Source organism: Canis lupus, chromosome 2 (genome assembly GCF_011100685.1).
Source record: "Canis lupus familiaris isolate Mischka breed German Shepherd chromosome 2, alternate assembly UU_Cfam_GSD_1.0, whole genome shotgun sequence".
Taxonomy (NCBI): domain Eukaryota; kingdom Metazoa; phylum Chordata; class Mammalia; order Carnivora; family Canidae; genus Canis; species Canis lupus.
The window spans coordinates 10,578,438-10,596,406 of record NC_049223.1 but is presented as its reverse complement, the minus strand read 5'-3'; the positions used below and the strand labels follow the sequence as shown (position 1 = coordinate 10,596,406).

At 34.0% G+C, this 17,969-nt stretch overlaps 1 protein-coding gene across 3 annotated transcripts in view; it reads left to right on the top strand.

Annotated features, from left to right (window-relative positions):
- The window catches only part of PLXDC2 (plexin domain containing 2), a 512,014-nt gene that overhangs the window by 359,848 nt on the left and 134,197 nt on the right, over positions 1-17,969 (top strand). For all 3 annotated transcript variants that reach the window (XM_038529866.1, XM_038529863.1, XM_038529864.1), the window contains 2 exons: positions 1,828-1,950; positions 13,102-13,220. In XM_038529866.1, coding sequence (XP_038385794.1) covers positions 1,828-1,950; positions 13,102-13,220 — 242 coding nt within the window. The remainder of the gene's footprint in view (positions 1-1,827; positions 1,951-13,101; positions 13,221-17,969) is intronic.

Below are 17,969 nucleotides of genomic sequence, written 5' to 3'. Positions count from 1 at the left end.
TGAAAATTTACAGGGAAATAAAATAAAAACAGTGACTTTATCATCCGATCTTACTATCTTTTAGTACACCTGAGCTATGTGAAATTGCAAATGTACAAAATTCTGCTCCAAGATATAGGGAATTTATCTTAAAAGATATTACTTGGCATTTAAGAAACAAGATATAATCAATGATTAAAATACATGGTAAAGATTTCACTAGTTAAAAAATATACTTTTAAAGGTGAATACGTAAAATTCAATTATGCCCTTGAAAAATGAAAAGCAAATCAAGGGAAAGAAGACACTGCTAAAAAAAGAAAGAAATTCATTTCAAAGTAAATAACTGCAGATTTAAATTTCTAATAACTTACCTAGAAATTATAACTGAAAATTTGAAATTATAAGACAACAATACACCAATGAAAGCTTTATTCAGACCATAAAGTAAGGTCACAGAAGCTTTACCACAATTTTGTGGTTTTTAAAAATCTTGCTTCTTTTATTCATTAATTCTTATGCAAATAGAAAAATGATCTATAGTAGTCCTAGGTGTTTAGTAAGCTTGTGATTGCCTAAACATTACATTACAATTGTATTATCACAAATAATTTGTTTTGGGTTTTATTTTATAATATTGAGTGTGTGTGTGCATGTGTGTGTGCCTGTTTACATATATGTTCTTAATTTTGCATTTTTTTAAAGAATTTATTTATTTATTCATGAGAGTCACACAGAGAGAGAGAGAGAGAGAGAGAGAGAGGCAGAGACACAGGCAGAGGGAGAACCAGGCCCCATGCAGGGAGCCCAACGTGGGACTCGATCCCAGGCCTCCAGGTTCAGGCCCTGGGCTGAAGGCGGCGCTAAACCGCTGAGCCACCCAGGCTGCCCTAATTTTGCATTTCTTAGATTAATATTAAAATTAGTTATCATTCTCTGAGCTGACTCTCCTTTTAGAAAGCTAAAGACTTTGGAGGCAAGAAGGCAGTGCGGGATTAACAATTTTCTATGGATAATCCACAAAATAAATAAAGCCAGTGTAGCTAATCGGAAGTGAATAGGGTTGTAACATAGGAACTATTGAAAGTTAATTCAATATGAAGTTCTTTATAGTTAATTCTCTCTCGTTATCCAACCACTAGAATAGGCTGTAATTGATAACGCTCTAAACAGAGAGGCATTTGTGCATTATCAATGTTTTGCCATTTTATCTGCAACATGTAACATTTTTCTTCTTGATAGAATGCTACTTTTATTAAAACTCAGAAATGTACAAGCTTTTCCCATGGGTGTTTAACATTCTTTCAATTTTGAAAGTAAAGTCCAGATCATTTTCTGCATTTTAGTGTTAAAGGTATCCATGTGCGGATTCTAAAGTGACCCAAACTGAGATTACAGTTTGGGAAATGCAATTAAACTCCATGAAAATGCAATTAAACATCATGAAGATGCATTCATTTGTAAAAAGGACTTGCATATTCAGCAAGTGTTAAAATAACAAGAGATTAATAATGGCAGATTGAATATTTGAATTACTTACCATACCCTAGTAGGGTTTTTAGCCTAATAATCTCTTCCAGAAAATAGCCACTTTTCCCACAATTAAAATTGTACACATTCTAGATTTCTGATTTACCAGTCTGTGAAGTACTACAGGATTATGAGACTTTTGTCACTTAATCCAGACCTGACTATTGTTGATTGGACATTAAGACATTAATTATGTTCCTTTTTGTAGCTACTATATATATTTATTTTCAAAATGTGACTACAATTAAGTTGGAGGTATGATAATTAAAATTTTATCTGGGATTTTCCTTAACGTATTTCCTGTTTTTGCAATGACAGGTTTCATATACACCGGAGAAGTTGTACATCGAATGCTAACAGCCACACAGTACATAGCACCTTTAATGGCAAATTTTGATCCCAGTGTATCCAGAAATTCAACAGTCAGATATTTTGATAATGGTATGTATTGGTTAGCCTATTCCTTACTGAATGTGTAATTTTAAACATTGATCATCAGATTCACATTAATATTTTGTAACCTTTTTTGGTAAACTGGATTATAAAATGCTTAATGCAAATACCTTGTGATGACAAATATTACACTGTAACTATAATATGTATATTGAAATATATGGTCAAAAGTCACTCGTTTATTCATTCACTCATTTGTTCATTGAACAATTGTTTATTAACACCTGGTAGGCATTATAATAAATGAGTTGCTGTAAACGACATCGCAAACAAAGCTGATACATTTATTTGATGCTATTTGCAGTAAGTCATTAGTGTTAAAAATATTTAAAAAGAACAATTTGTTATCTTCAAATAGAGGTAAGAGGCATAATACACTGATATTAAATTTCTAAAACTTAGGAACCATATAAACCATAGGATAAATACACCTTTTAAAAAAAGAATGTAGTGGATGATTAAAATGCGCTTACAAAAATCAAGTTCTTCGACTTTAAAATAGGAAATAGAGCCTACCAAGATTTATCAAGTATACTGACAACAGTATATCCCTGTTATGTCTTTTGGGGACATATAAGATAGAGAAAACCTGGACTATATGACAAAATGCTATTCAAATCTAAGTAAAATTTTAAGGTTCTGAAGATAAATGTATTTTTATGTCTGTACCTTATGAAAGTCTGTAACTTTGGTAGAGAAAATAGGCAAAGAAAAGTTTGTTTTGAAAAAATAAAGAGAAAAATTTCTGTACTCTATAATACAGAAGTAGTATTTATTTGCCCAAATGACAATTTCATCTTTTAAAATAATGGAACTATTTGGTGTGAACAGTTATTTCTACTCTTACCTCAAAGACCGAGAAAGAAATTCAGTAGTGGGTGGTATAGACTTAATAGTCACAGTAGCATTGGGGAAATGTGATCATTTTGCTAAAAGTAATCTTTTGACCAGTGTGATGAAGCCCTTATACAGGTCACAATAGCAAATGAAATAGGAAGATAAACATAGATATACACTCAGAGAAACACATTCCAAACAACATGAATGACACTAGAGTATGTTCCAGTATTAAGTAACTGCAAATGTTAGCCATAGTAAGTACCCTTTCCTATTATTTTAAGAACTATTATACTCTATCCTCCTTAAAAAAATTAATGAGATGCTAATGCCAAGGATGTATGAATAGATTGTAAGGGTACTTGAGACAGAATTACAGCCAGAAACTTCCCTGAAGCTTATTCCCATAACCTTCCTGGCAATCACTTTGGTAAATAGGAAACGATGTGATGAAAGTTGATTCTTTTCTGAGTGCTGTCACTTACTAGGTGATGTTGGAGACAAACACTCATGGGCACAGGATTCTGATGACAGAGATTTCATAATATTAGCATCAAAATCATAAAGCATAATAAATAAGTCTCTTGTCTCTCCCTCCATATACTCTCTTGTATACCACATTCCTAGGTAGCTCTTAACATTTGAATGTTACTTTAATATGAATGACTTTTTTAAATTGATGTATGCTACTCCAACTGGACACTAAATTCTCTGAACACAAGGACTATGACTATGAGAAATCATTTTATCTTCAGTACCTGACAGAGGAACTCAATACATAGTAGGTCTTCCATAATTATTCAGTGAATGAATAAATTTTTTTGAATAAATTTTTAACTATTAAATATGTAGGGTAGTTTTTAATTCTGAAAACTGTAAAAATACTCAGGACTTAATGTATTTTACTTTATTGAATAAATATTTCTGTTTAATGACTAATGGGAGTATTGAGTTCCCACTATATGACAGTAAAAACTGTAGTTTATTGTTTTTATTTAATTAAGTGAATGAAACACTTTTGAAATTTTTTTTAAAATTTTTATTTATTTATGATAGTCACACAGAGAGAGAGAGAGAAAGAGAGAGAGGCAGAGACACAGGCAGAGGGAGAAGCAGGCTCCATGCACCGGGAGCCCGACGTGGGATTCGATCCCGGGTCTCCAGGATCGCGCCCTGGGCCAAAGGCAGGCGCCAAACTGCTGCGTCACCCAGGGATCCCCACTTTTGAAATATTATAAGGCTACTCACAACGTCCTTTTACACAGTACCAACTTATGGAAATATTTCCAACTTTGATTAGTTAGTATCACTGAAAGAATGCTTAAGGACAGGAAATTCAACATTTTAGGAAAGCAAAATTTCTCTAAAAGAGACAGCAGCAGTTCATAAAACTGCTTCCAGTATATTTCTATAAATATTAAGACATTAGATTTTAAAAACAAGGTGATGCTTCCAGATGTTATAGGCAGCCTAGATGATCAGTGAAATCTAAGTGAGCCACAGAATAGTAATGCATGAAAACTAGTAAAGTTATAAAAAATGTCATAGAAAAATAATTTGATGATTTATAAATAGCTAATTAGAAAGTATAAATCTTGCTAATGATCAGAAGTCTGGGCATAGAATCAGAAAATTTGGAATTGACAGTGACCTAAAGTGGCACCAGTTCATCCTACTTGCCTGTTTTTATTTTGGAAATGAAAACCGGCATCCATTACTGATCAGATAACTTGATTATGGTTCAATAAACACCACAGGGATGCTCAGTTCCAACTGCTTAGTTCCAATAAGCACATAGTATGGTGTAGGAACGCATGTGATATATGAGCTTAAATAACAACTTCATCTTTGAGGTAAAGAACAGAGTCACTAGATTTTGTGCTGACAGTGAAAGAAAAGGTGTAGAGTTGTCAGTCATACAAGGTAATAATTTGACATATGTATACATTGCAACAGGATTCCCACTGTGAAGTTAATTAACGCATTCATCATTTCACATATTTACCTTTTTTATTTTTTTTTTTTTCCTGGCTAGAACATTTGTTTTACTCTCTGAACATTTCAGGATTAGAAGCTATAGTTACCATGTTATATATTGGAGCTTCAGACCTTATTTGTAGTGTAAATTAAAATTTGTGCGCTTTCACCAACCTCTTCCTATTTTCTTCATCCCCTAGGTCCTGGGAACCAATACTCTAAAATCTATTTCTATGAGACCAACTGTGTTTTGTTTTAAGTTCCACTTATAAGTGATGCTACGCAGTTTTTCTTTTTCTCTGTTTGGCTTATTTCACTTAGCATAAAGCTCCCCAGATTCATTTATGTTGTCACAGAGGCACAATTTCACTCTTTTTAATGCTGAATGATATTCGTGTGTGTGTGTGTGTGTGTGTGTGTGTGTGTGTGTGTGATCTATTCATCTGTAGATAAACAATTAGGTTGTTTCCATATTTGGCTAGTACGTGTAATGCTGCAATGAACAAGAAAGTACAGAGATCTCTTTGAGAATTGATTCTGTTTCCTTCAGTATATACCCTGTGGTGGGATTCTTAGATCCTACTGTAGTTCTATTTCTAGTTTCTTGAGGAACCTCCATACTGTCCTCCGTAGTGACCATGCCGATTTACATTTCCAGCACACTACATGGTTTTCCTGTTCTCCACATCCTCTCTAGCGTTTATTATCTCTTCTCTTTTGGACAACAGACAGCATAACAGGTGTGAGGCGATATCTCATTGTGCTTTTGATTTGTATTCCCTTCATGACTGGTGTTGTTGAGCACTTTCTCACATACCTGTTGGCCATTTCTTTATCATCTTTAGAAAAATAGCTGCTTAGGTCCTTTGCCCATTTTTTCTTTGTTTACTACTTACTTATATCAGCTCATTGTATATTTTGAATATTAATATATTATTGGATATGTGGTCTGCAAATACTTTTTTCCCATTCCATAGGCTGCCTTTTCATTTTGTTGGTTTCCTTTGTTGTACAGACTTTTTGTTTGACATAGTCCAACATGTTATTTTTGCTCTTGTTGCCTTACTTTTGGTGTCAAATAAAAAAAAATAATAATTACTGATACATACCAAGGAGCTTAACCTCTGTTTTTTTTTTTTTCTAGGAATTTTATGGTTGCAGGTCTTACAATCAAGTTTTAAATCTATTTTGAGTTTATTTTTGTGTATAGTGATTTAGGGATTCAGTTTCACTTTTTTGCATGTGGCTATCCCCTTTTCCCAACGCAACTTATTGAAGACACTATCCTTTCCCCATTGTTATATTCTTGGCTTCTTTATTTAAAATTAATTGACCACTTAAAAACAGGTTTATTTCTGGGCTATCATGTTCTGTTGATCTAGGTGTCTTGTTATGCCAATACCATACTGTCATGATTACTAAAGTTTTGAAATCAGGAAGTGTGATGGTATCAGTTTTGTTTTTCTTTTTCAAAATTGCTTAGCTATTTGGAATCTTTCAGGTTTCCATACAAATTTTAGGATTCTGTTTTATATAGATGAAAAATGTTATTAGAATTTTTGTAAGGATTCCATTGAATCTGTAGATTGCTTTGGATGATATGACATTTTAACAATATTAATTCTTCCAGTCAATGAATATGGAATATTTTTTACAGTATTTGTGTCTCCTCAATTTCTATCATCAATATCTTGTAGTTTTCAACATACAGATCTTTCATATTCTTGTTTAATTTATTCCTAAATATTTCTTTTTGTTTTTGAACCCATTGTAAGCAGCATTCTTTTCTTAATTTCTCTTACTGATGGTTCTTTGTTAGTCTGTAGAAAATCAACTGATTTTTGTATATTGATTTTGTATCTTGCAACTTACTGAATTTGCTTACTATTTCTAATAGTTTTTTGGTGGAGTTTTTAGGGTTTTCTGTATATGATTTCATGTCATCTGCAAACAGAGGCAATTTTACCTCTTTTTTTCCACTTTGGATTTCTTTTATTTCTTTTTCTTGACTAATTTCTGTGGCTAGTACTTCCAATACAATGTTGAATAAAAATAGTGAGAGTGGGCATCCTTGTCTTTTTTCCTGATCTCAGGGGAAAATCTTTCCACTTTTCACTCTTAAGAATAATGCTAGCAGGGATGCCTGGGTGGCTCAGTGGTTGAGCGTCAGCCTTCTGCTCAGTATGTGATCCTGGAGTCCCAGGATCGAGTTCCACATCAGGCTCCCTGCATGGAGCCTGCTTCTCCCTCTGCCTGAGTCTCTGCCTCAATCTCTCTCTCCCTCTCTCTCTTTCTCTCTCATGAATGAATGAATAAATAAATAAACAAATAAATAAATAAATAAAATCTTTAAAAAAGAAAAAGAATAATGTTAGCTACAGGCTTGTCATACACGGACTTTGTTATGTTAAGACACATTCTATATATAATTTGTTAAGCATTCTGTTCATGAAAGGGTATAGAATTTTGTTACATGCTCTTTCTGCATCTATTTGGATAATTATATAATTTTATCCTTCATTTTATTACTGTGTTGTATCACATTGCTTGTTATGTGTATGTTGAATTATCTTTGCAACCTGGGAATAAATCCAGCTTGATTATAGTATATAATCCTTTTAATGTACTATTGAATTTGGTTTGCTAATACTTTGTTGAGGACTTTTGGATCTATGTTCATCAGGAATATTTTTATGTAAGTTTCTTTTCTTGTAATGTCCTCATCTGCTTTGGTATCAATACTGACCTTGTGAAATAAATTTAGAAGTGTTTCCCTTCTACTTTTTGAAAGAATTTAAAAAGGATTGCTACTAATTCATTTTTTAAATGTTTGCTAGAACTCCCCAGTGAGGCCATCTAATCCTGGACTTCTCTTTTTCCTAATTACTAATTCAATCTCCTTACTAGTAATTGTTCAGGTTTTCTATTTCATCATGATTCGGTCTTGATTAGTGGTATGTTTCTAGGAATTTATATATTTCTTATAAGTTGTCTAATTTGTTGGCATATAATTGTTCACAGCAGTTTCTGATAATCCTCTAGTACTTCTGTGCTATCAGTAGTCATATCTCCTTTTTCATTTCTGATTTTGAGTCTTTTTTTCTTAATCTAGTTAAAATTTCATCAATTTTTTATATTAAAAAAGCAGTTCTTTATTTCATTGATCTTTTCTATTTTCTTTTTAGTCTCCATTTCATTTATTACTGCTGTGATCTTTGTTATTTCTTTCTGCTAACTTTGGACTCAGTTTGCTCTTCTTTTCTCTAGTTCCTTAAGGTGTAAAGTTAGGTTGTTGTTTTTTTTTTTTTTTTTTGAGATCTTTTTTTCTTAGTAAAAGCATTTATGACTATACATTTTCCTCTTAGAATTGCTTTTGCTGCATCCCATAAATTTTGATATGATGTGTTTCCATTTTCATTTGTCTCAAGATATTTTTGGAATTCTCTTTTGATTTCTTCTTTGCTCATTGATTATTCAGGAAAAATGTTTTTTAATCTCCACATATTTGTGAATTTTCATTTTCCTTCTGCTTTTAACTTCTAGTTTCATATCACTTTGGTCAAAAATGTGCATGATATAATTGTAATTTTTGTACATTTGTTACAACTTGTCCTGTGCACAAACATATGATCTGTCCTGGAGAATGTCCCATGTGCACTTGAGTAGAATGCATATTCTCCTAGTATTGTATGACATATTCTGTGTATTTCTGTTAGGTCTATCTAGTCTAACAGGTAGCTTAATCCCAATGTTTCCATATTCATTTTCTGACCAGATGATCTGTCCATTGTTGAAAGTGGGATATGAAGTTCCCTACTGTTACTGCATTGCTGTTTATTTCTGCCTTCACATCTGTTAATCTTTGCTTTATATATTTTGCTTTTCTGATGGGTGCATAAATTTTTATAATTGTTATATCCTCTTGATGAATTGACCCATTTATCATTACATAATAACCTAGTTTGTCTCTTGTTACAGGTTTTAGCTTAAAGTCTATAATGTCTGATATAATTCTGTCTACCTCTGCTTTCTTTTGGTTTCCATTTGCATGGAATATGGTCTTCCATAATTTGACTTTCAGTCTACATGTGTCCTTAAAACTAAAGTGTGTCCTCTTATAACCAGCATATGAAACAGTCTTTTTTATTATCTTTATCTCTTCACCCACTCTGTGTCTTTTTTTTTACACTCTATGATTTTGATTGGAGAATTTAAATCCATCTACATTTAAAGTAACTATAAATTGGTATGGATTTACAGTTGTTATTCTAGTAGTTGTTTTCTGGCTATTTTGTATTTCCTTTTTTCCTATCTTCTCTTGCTCTTTTCCTCTGTGACTTGATCATTTTCTGTAGCTGTATGCTTAAATGCTTAGATTCCTTCTACTTTATCTTTTGTGTATTTACTATGGTTTTTTGTTTTGTGGTTACCATGAACCTTATATAAAACATGTTTATATCTATTTTTAAGCCAACAACTAACTCAAACTCATACGTTAGCTCCCTATTTTTATACCACATTCTATGTTTTTGATGTCCCAATTTATAGCTTTTTATATAGTGTATCCATTAACAAATTATTATAGTTATTTTTTATAATTTTCTCTTTTAACCTTTATACATGAGTTATAAGTGATTTACCCATCGCCATAATATTAGAGTATTCTGAATTTAACTATAGTCACCCCCAGTGACTTTTATATTTTCATATAATTCCTATTCATATAATTCCAAAATCCATACAGTTCCTATTCCTATAATTCATATTACTTACTCATTTCCTTTCATTTCAGCTTAAAGAACTCCCTTTAATATTTTTTTTTATAAGACTGGGCTAGTGGTGATGAATTCCTTTAGTTTTTGCTTGTGTGAAAAACTCCATTTCTCTGCCAATTCTGGAGGACAGCTGTTTTTGGTAGAGTATTCTTGGTTGGCTGTTTTTTCCTCTCTATCAAAACTTTGAATATCTCATCCTATTCACTCTGGCCTTCAAGGTTTCTGCTGAAAAATCTTCTCATTGTCTTATGGGGGTTCCTTTGTAAGTAGTAAGTTGCTTTTATCTTGCTGCTTTTTTTTTAATTTAAAGATTTTATTTATTTATTCGTGAGAGACAGAGAGAGACAGAGAGAGAGAGAGAGAGAGAGGCAGAGACACAGGCAGAGGGAGAAGCAGGCTCCATGCAGGGAGCCTGACTTGGGACTCGATCCCCAGGTCTCCAGGATCACACCTGGGCTAAAGGCAACACTAAACTGCTGAGCCACCCAGGCTGCCCTCTCTTTCTGGTTTTAAGATTCTTTATTTGTTTTCAACTTGTTATGGTTTAATTAAAGTGTCATCAAGGTTAGTCTCCTTTAATTCATCTTATGTGGTATTTTATGGCTTCCTGGATCTGAATATCTGAATGTTTTCTAGGTTAGGGAAGTTTTTAGCCATTATTCCTTTGATCAAGTTTACCCCCCCCCCCTTTCTTTCTTTCTCCCCCTCCTTTCCCTCTTCCCTATTTCTCCTTGCTCTCTTCTCCTTCTTCTTGTACTCCTAGGATTCCTATGATATGAACACCAGTCCACTTAATGGTGTCCCATACATTTGTTAATCTGTCTTCACCCTTTTTTCGCTTTTGCTTGGATGAATTCCACTGCCCTGTCTTCAGTGCATTGCTCTTTTCTTCTACTTGATCTAGTCTGTTGCTGAGCCACTGTATTAAAATTTTCAGGTTAGCTATTGTATTCTTCATCTCTTTAATTTGTATGTAGTACTTTTTAATGTTTTCTATTTCTTTGTTGAAATTCTCACTTTGTTCATATATTGCTCTTGTAACCTCAATGAGCATCTTTATGACTGCTATTTTAAACTCATTTAGGTAAATTAATTTACTGCTATTTCATTAAGACTGGTTTCTGGACATTATCTTGTTATTTTTTTAACATATTTTCCGTTTCCTTTTTTCATTTTTCTTGACTCCGTTAGTTTCTGCACATTAGATAAAATAGCCACCTCCTCCAGTCTTGACACAAACTATATCAGTCAGCCTAGCCCAAGCTCCTAGTCATCTCTCAAATCTCTATGATTGTCCTTGACACTGTTTTTGCTCCTAGTGGTTCCCAGAAGTTGAGAGTGTACCAGGACGCATCAGTATTTCAAAGGGAATGATCATATTCAGCACCTACATGTAGGTTTATCTGGAGCCAGACCCTCAGGCAGCAGCTAAGAAAATATACAGTCAAGTGCTCCTGGGGAGAAACTGGGAAATAGGCATTTTTGCCTGGTCTCTCTGCACTACTGCCATGAAGGGGTGCTCCTTCACCCATATAGAAACTGTTTATTTCTTATAATTCTCTATTATAAATACAAGCCTCACTGACTATCAGAGCAAAGTGATTTGGCTGCCTAAACCTTGGATGGCAGCTGTAAAAGTGGGGATACTAGCTGTGTGTACAGGCTTTTTTCAAGGTAGATACTGGCAACGTGGTTTTATTTTGGGGGTTAGCCAGAGGGAGATGATGTGGGAGGGGTCATTGTCTCTTGAGCTCTGGGAAGGATAACAGTCAGCAACTAAATGAACTAATTAGAAACCAGACCCTCATGAAAAGTATGTAGTTACTCCCCTTCCAGAGAAAGATTAGGAAATAGGCATTTTTGCCTGCTCACTCTCTACTGAGCCCTGAGGGCATAGCCATGGCAAGTATCATGGGCATACCTGTTGCTTCCTTGTCTGCTACAGGCCTGAGGGACTTGTAAATGCAAATCCAGTTGTCTATAAGAACCAGGTAACCTGGGGGCCTGTCTCTCAGGTGGCAGCAACAAAGGCTAAGCGCTAGAAGTGTGCAAGCTCCTTTCCAGAAGGATATTGGTGACCTGTTTTTATTGTCAAAGTGAACAAAAGGAAGAAGGTGGGGGAATGCCCTCTGGCTCTTTTGGGCTCCAGAGAGGGTCATAGCACCTAGATGCATGCAGTTTCAATATGAATATTTTCTCAGTTGGCCAAATTATAGCAGTTACTTGGCTAGATTAGATTAGATTAGATTAGATTTCTCTCAGAGGAAATTACTTTGTGTGTAGCTCTGTGTGTACATTGGGTGTGTCCATGGGAGGAGGAGGGAAAATCTGAAGCCTCCTATGTCACCATCTTAGTCAAAAGTTCTCACCATTATGTTGAATTCAAAAACACAGTGAAGCCAGTATCCTGTTTCACAGCAATTATCAGGTACAAGGATTATTTCATGAGCAGTCAGATGGAAGAAGTGCAGAGGGCAAGACATGTGGGAAGAGGTGTGGAGTATGCATGACCTCCCTGGGCACACTGCTCCCAGCAACTCCACATCTTCACTAACCCAGAACTCTCTGTCGTACAGTCAGTCTCAGCTCTTTTTTCCTTTTTTTGATCAGGTGTTTACTGACCTGGGAGATGTTTATCTCTTAGTTCTCTGAATTTCATTTTCTGTACAACATTTTTCATTTCTGTAAAACATTTTTCACAGAATGTAAACATGATTTTTTTAACCAACCAAAAAATCCAATACTTAGAGCTAAGCAAAAGTCTTAGCTGCTCCATTTTTTTCTTTCAGGAAAAACAAAAAAGAATATAAACAATGTCATTTAAAACAAAATTCTCATTGGTGGCTATTAAACGGTTTCAGTTCACATTATATATTAATAGTTTTATAGTTAATTCTGGCAGATTAACTCATCAGAATACGATACAGAGCACTGAAAATTCATTCATCCCAATGTACTTCAAGGGGGCTTCAGAAATCTTTGCTTGGGGCCCTTTAAACTGCCTTGCAGCCTCATTGAAGCGATACAACAAAGACAGAAATGAAGGCACCAGAGAAGAAAATTCTCATTAGTGTTGAAAAAAATTTTTTGAGCATGGAAGGGTATAATTCCACGTATTGAAGAAACATTTTCAGATCTTTTATAAGTGATTCTATCTTTCCTAAATGTGTTCGTTTCTTTCTTAGCATTTGTCAAATGTATTTGAAATTCATTCAATCCACTTGGGCTGCGTTTTGAAAGTGGCTCATAGAAATTTAAACAGACAGTACCCATTAACATTAATGGACTTCCTAAGGCAAAATTCCCTCATACTAGGCTCAATATTAACCTCAGTATGAGATTAGATTTTACTAAGTATTTAGTGAATACTCAATTGTTTAAAAATATCTCAAATACTATTTCAATAACAGAATTCCAATTAACCATATAAAATCCAAGTGGCACAACTGCTAGATTTGAAGACTATATCCATAGTTTTGTGAAATCTCTAACCAGAATTGATGGATATATTTTTAACAATGCATTTCTTCTGTTTCAATGGGGTTTATAGGCACAGCACTTGTTGTCCAGTGGGACCACGTACATCTCCAGGATAATTACAACCTGGGAAGCTTCACATTCCAGGCAACCCTCCTCATGGATGGACGTATCATCTTTGGATACAAAGAAGTAAGTAATGTATTAATGATTTCCTTTCCCCTTGATCTTGACCTCTGTCTTTTTCTCCAAGTGTCAAAAAGGGACATTCTACAATCATGAACCTTAAATCATTTTCTCATGTCTTGGTTTCTTTTACTTCATACAAAAAATGTTTTTAATCTACTAGCACTGATTGTTAATCCTTTGGGTTTTGTTTTGTATTCTGCTATCACTGGCATTCTGACTGATGAATTCATAAAATTATTGGAGAACTATATCGTGATGGTATTATCTAAGAAATGTCTCTAAGAAAAAATATTTCCAACTTGGAAGGATTTCTCTTCTACATCTGATTATTTATATTTAATTTTTGTTTTTGCCTTGTCAATTTCTGTGACATATTTTGACTCTAATTAAAAAAGTATTAGTGTATGAGAAAACATGTGTGGCTCAGTGACCCAATACCTAAAGCAAATCAGGAACCACAATCCCTTTGGCCAATGTTTATTTCAATGTGATAGGCAAAAATTTTAAAAAATATTTTATTTATTTATTCATGAGAGACACAGAGAGAGGCAGTGACATAGGCAGAAGGAGAAGCAGGCTTCCCAGAGGGAGCCTAATGTGGGACTTGATCCCAGGTCCCCGGGATCACAGGCTGAACTAAAGGCAGACGCTCAACTACTGGGTGCCCCTTGATAGGCAAAATTAATTAGTGTTATAGGTGGCAGAAAAAGTAATGGAATTTAAACTTATGGTTTGTTTCATTTTACCAAATTCACAAAGAATGGAAATTTACTAAATTATAGCCTTAAATTTACAGAATGTCTAAATTAGAATAATAACATGTTTAGTTTAAAAACTCTATTGACAATATAATAACAGCCTATTAGACAACCTGAACTTTTGAGGAAGAAAACAAATATAAGAATAAAATTCCAAGAATGGTAGATGTGATATTTTAGGCAGTCAATTGGTATGAAAGAAATTTTGACGATGTGAATGATGATTGGCATTACTAACCCATGGGTTAATGAGTATTTATAATAAAACAGACTCAGTATCTCATTTGAAGGGTTATTTTTGGTTAGCAAATGAATCCCTGACTATTAAAAGGATGTTGACAATTTAAAATGATTCACTTTGGTCAAGTCTTTTGAAATACATCTTTTCTATAAAGTGAGGGATAGTTATATTTCAATTAACTATGTCAGCTTTTGGAAATCTTACAATCATTTTAAATATTTCCACTCCTTTGAAGAATTCTTCTATGTGGAATTACTCACTTACTTGGGGCAAAAATATAAATAGAATATAATATAGAATCTGGTCTGCTTGGTGCTTCTTTATCCAGAGCTATGTTTTGATATCATAGCCCATCATATTCTTATGTCACCTTACTTGGCAGCTGGGGGAATATAGTTCAAAGGGACTCATTCATTTCTAGCTTTCATAATAGTCCAGTATAATCCTGGGACTGCAAAGTCATTATAGAATGTTAGTTTTCAGCTATTTTAACCAGCAATGGTGAAGTTTCTGGAGAGAAGTAGAGTCAGTAAGTCTAGAGTCTTAAATCTCACTAACTGTAGGCTATTTCAAAACAGAAGTTTGTGTTTTTATTGTGGTCTCTCTAGTCTTATTATCAAAGTCATCATCTTTATTTATACTGTTCTCAATGGATGTCTCACATTGCAGAGTAGCAGTTCATTTTTCTTATTCCTTCTTTGTAGTGGTTTGGTATTTAAAAAAAAATGTCCTTATTTTAATTAAAGAGAAAGTTTCCACTATGGTTTTCCTGTCTTGTCATGGGGAATATTATACTGATAGACAATTCTAACACTTTCTTTATATTCCCAGACTATTATCTATTGAGCATTAGTCCTTCTGAACTCAGAGTTCTAAAGAAGTCATTACTGTATTATTTGCCTTATTGTTCTTTCTCTGTTCTGGTTAGAAAGCAGTTTTTGTAATTTCATACTCTATCTTAATTTTTTCCCAATGATTGTCATATGTTTTATTTTGCTGATGCAGATTCCTATTTGTAAAATTTGACACAATAAGGGTTCCCTGGCATTTAAGGAGAAAGCTAGAGGCTTCTGACAGTTCTAGAAAAACATTTATGATCACAATAGCATTAAAAAGTTAGTTTGCATAATGTATTATCCTTGGCAAAGCGCTTTCATATACAGTATAGTTTTCAATTCTTCAGCGATATCCTATATTCTTAATATTCATAAAGGCACTGGCACATGAAGGTATTTAATAACTGTATATGGCTTAATTATGGAATTAGATCATACAAAATTATCTTTATAGCTAAGCAGATTGTGTCAGAAAGGTTAAATGACATGCTTGAGGTCATGGAGCTAGTTAAGGACAAATCAAGGACTAAAGGCTCTAATTTGGTGATCCCAAGATACCTCAACATTACTTTTTTCTTTCTTGTTAGAGTTGTGTATAACAATTCACAACCCTATTTCTCATTTTTTAGAATAAATATTGGTTAATGTTTGGTGTTTAATAATCTTTTTATCTAACTCTAATATACTACACAATTATAATCTCATAAAATTCAAAGTATTCCTGGTTAAGTTATAGAGCTAGCAAAATCATAAGGACATAATAAAGAGTGTGATTTTGTTTTCCTGCCCAGGTTAAATTTACAGAACCAACATTATAGATAGGGAACTAAGTACAATTCTTCCTGTGCCAAGTTGCTTCTAACTGGCTAATGACAGCTTTGTTTTATTTTATTTTATGTGAGTGAGAAGAAAAAAGTCCGCAGTATACAGAAACTACCAATAGAGCACTTGGTTAAATTGTAGAATAAAAGTAGTAATACATTGAATAAACTTATTGACACAGATTTCATATTTACTTCCCTCAAGTGATTTATTCCAGTAGATAATTATGTTTCTTTTAGTAACTCTTAATGTGTCAAACTGCTCATCCACTCAGATACCTTCAAGTCCATCACGTTCCTCATATAGTCAGTTCTCCAACAGCATAATTTTTTGCAGTGTAAACAAGATCAATAATGGTCAATAAACTAGAACATACATTTGCACTTATAACAATCTTGCTTGTAACAAGATTGAGATAGGAAAGTACTACTGCTGTTTAAAATAAGAATAAATACAGATTTGTTTGTGTCATTCAGTGTTCCTTCACCAAAGTCCCAGTGTTCTTCTAACCATACTGGTGAGAGGAACGGTGGAGGCACAGATTCCTCTAAATAAATAAGTTCTCTCTCCTGAGGTTGTAGCTCTGTATTCTTGAACCAAAGTTTTAAAATTCCATTTTAGTTATGGTTCCCTATTATTACACAGCTATTTCTCTCAGTTCACTTCAAAGTTACAGTTTACTTAGGATGAAGTGAAAGCACAAAAAGCATATTGGTTTTTTTCTTAATTTTCTGTCAGATTACCCACCGTTTGCTTTAATGTATTTTCCAATTTCACAGTATCCATTTGTGTCCTGGACATAAGTTTATAGATTTAATTACCTGATAAAATTAACCATCTTGCCATCTATTTCCTAACTATATTAATAACAGTTCTTTTAAAGTTTATAGCTGATAACTAATATCTAGGTTTCCTGTGGATCTGTTTGTATCATCTGTCTTTTTCTTTTCCTCTAGATTTTCATTCATTGTTCACGTTTCTTTGCATGCCAGATAATTTTTGATCAAATGTTGGGCATTATTTACAAATTACTAAAAAGATACTTTGAGGCTGTGGTTGATATTTCCTTCCTCCAGTGAGGGTTTACTTTTTCTGTTTGGCAGGTAGGATGGAACAGGTTACTTTAATACTCTGAGGGCTAAGCTCATTCAAAGTTGAGCATCAGTCCTTATAAAAACTGGTGTATTACTGGTTAGCATTTACTCTTAGAAAGTAGTCTTTCATGAATCTCCACCCAAGCCCAGATTTTACTATAGGAGCTGTTGCCTTAATGGCCCTGAACTCCTGTTTCACCTCAGCTCCATGAGACTGAAATTCTGCTCAGTTTCTTAGTCTCTAAATCTTGCCTGTAAATTGCCAAATGCCTTGACAGGAAAGTGGTATTGCATTTACTTCTGTGATTTCCCTTCTCTGGAATCTTGGCTTTTCAAATCTTTGCTCTTTGATAGTGCCTGCTGCCTTCAACAGGTGCTTTCCATATGTTATTTATCTTTCCTGCTTGATCTCAGTAGGAGAATTGGTCTTTTACAAGTTTGTCTGCCATAACCAGAAATCCCTTCACTTTTAATAACCATCTCCTAATTTGGTACAATCTAGCATTTATTGAGCTCTTCATATATGCCATGCAGTGACCTAAGTGCTTAAAATTTATCTCATAATTCTCACCAAAAAGAAAAGAGGTAGTTGCTTTTATCATTCATAGGGAGAGAACCTGAAACACCCAGAAAGGTTCAGTAACTTTCCCAAAATTATTAAACAAAGATTTATCCAAGGGAGTATAACTCCGGTGCCTAAGGTCTCATAATCACTGTACCATACTGCCTCCCTCCAAACTTCTTCTTTTTTAAGATTTTATTTCTTTATTCATGAGAGACATACAGAGAAATGGAGAGACATAGGCAAAGGGAGAAGCGGGCTCTATGCAAGAAGCCTGATGTGGGACTCCCATCTCAGGACCGTGGAATCACAACTCAAGCCAAAGGCAGACTCTCAATTACTGAGGCACCCAGGTGCCCCCCAAACTTCTTTTTCAAGAAATAACTAAACTTGGAGCACCAGAATGGTACATTCAGGTACATTAAGCATCTGACTCAGT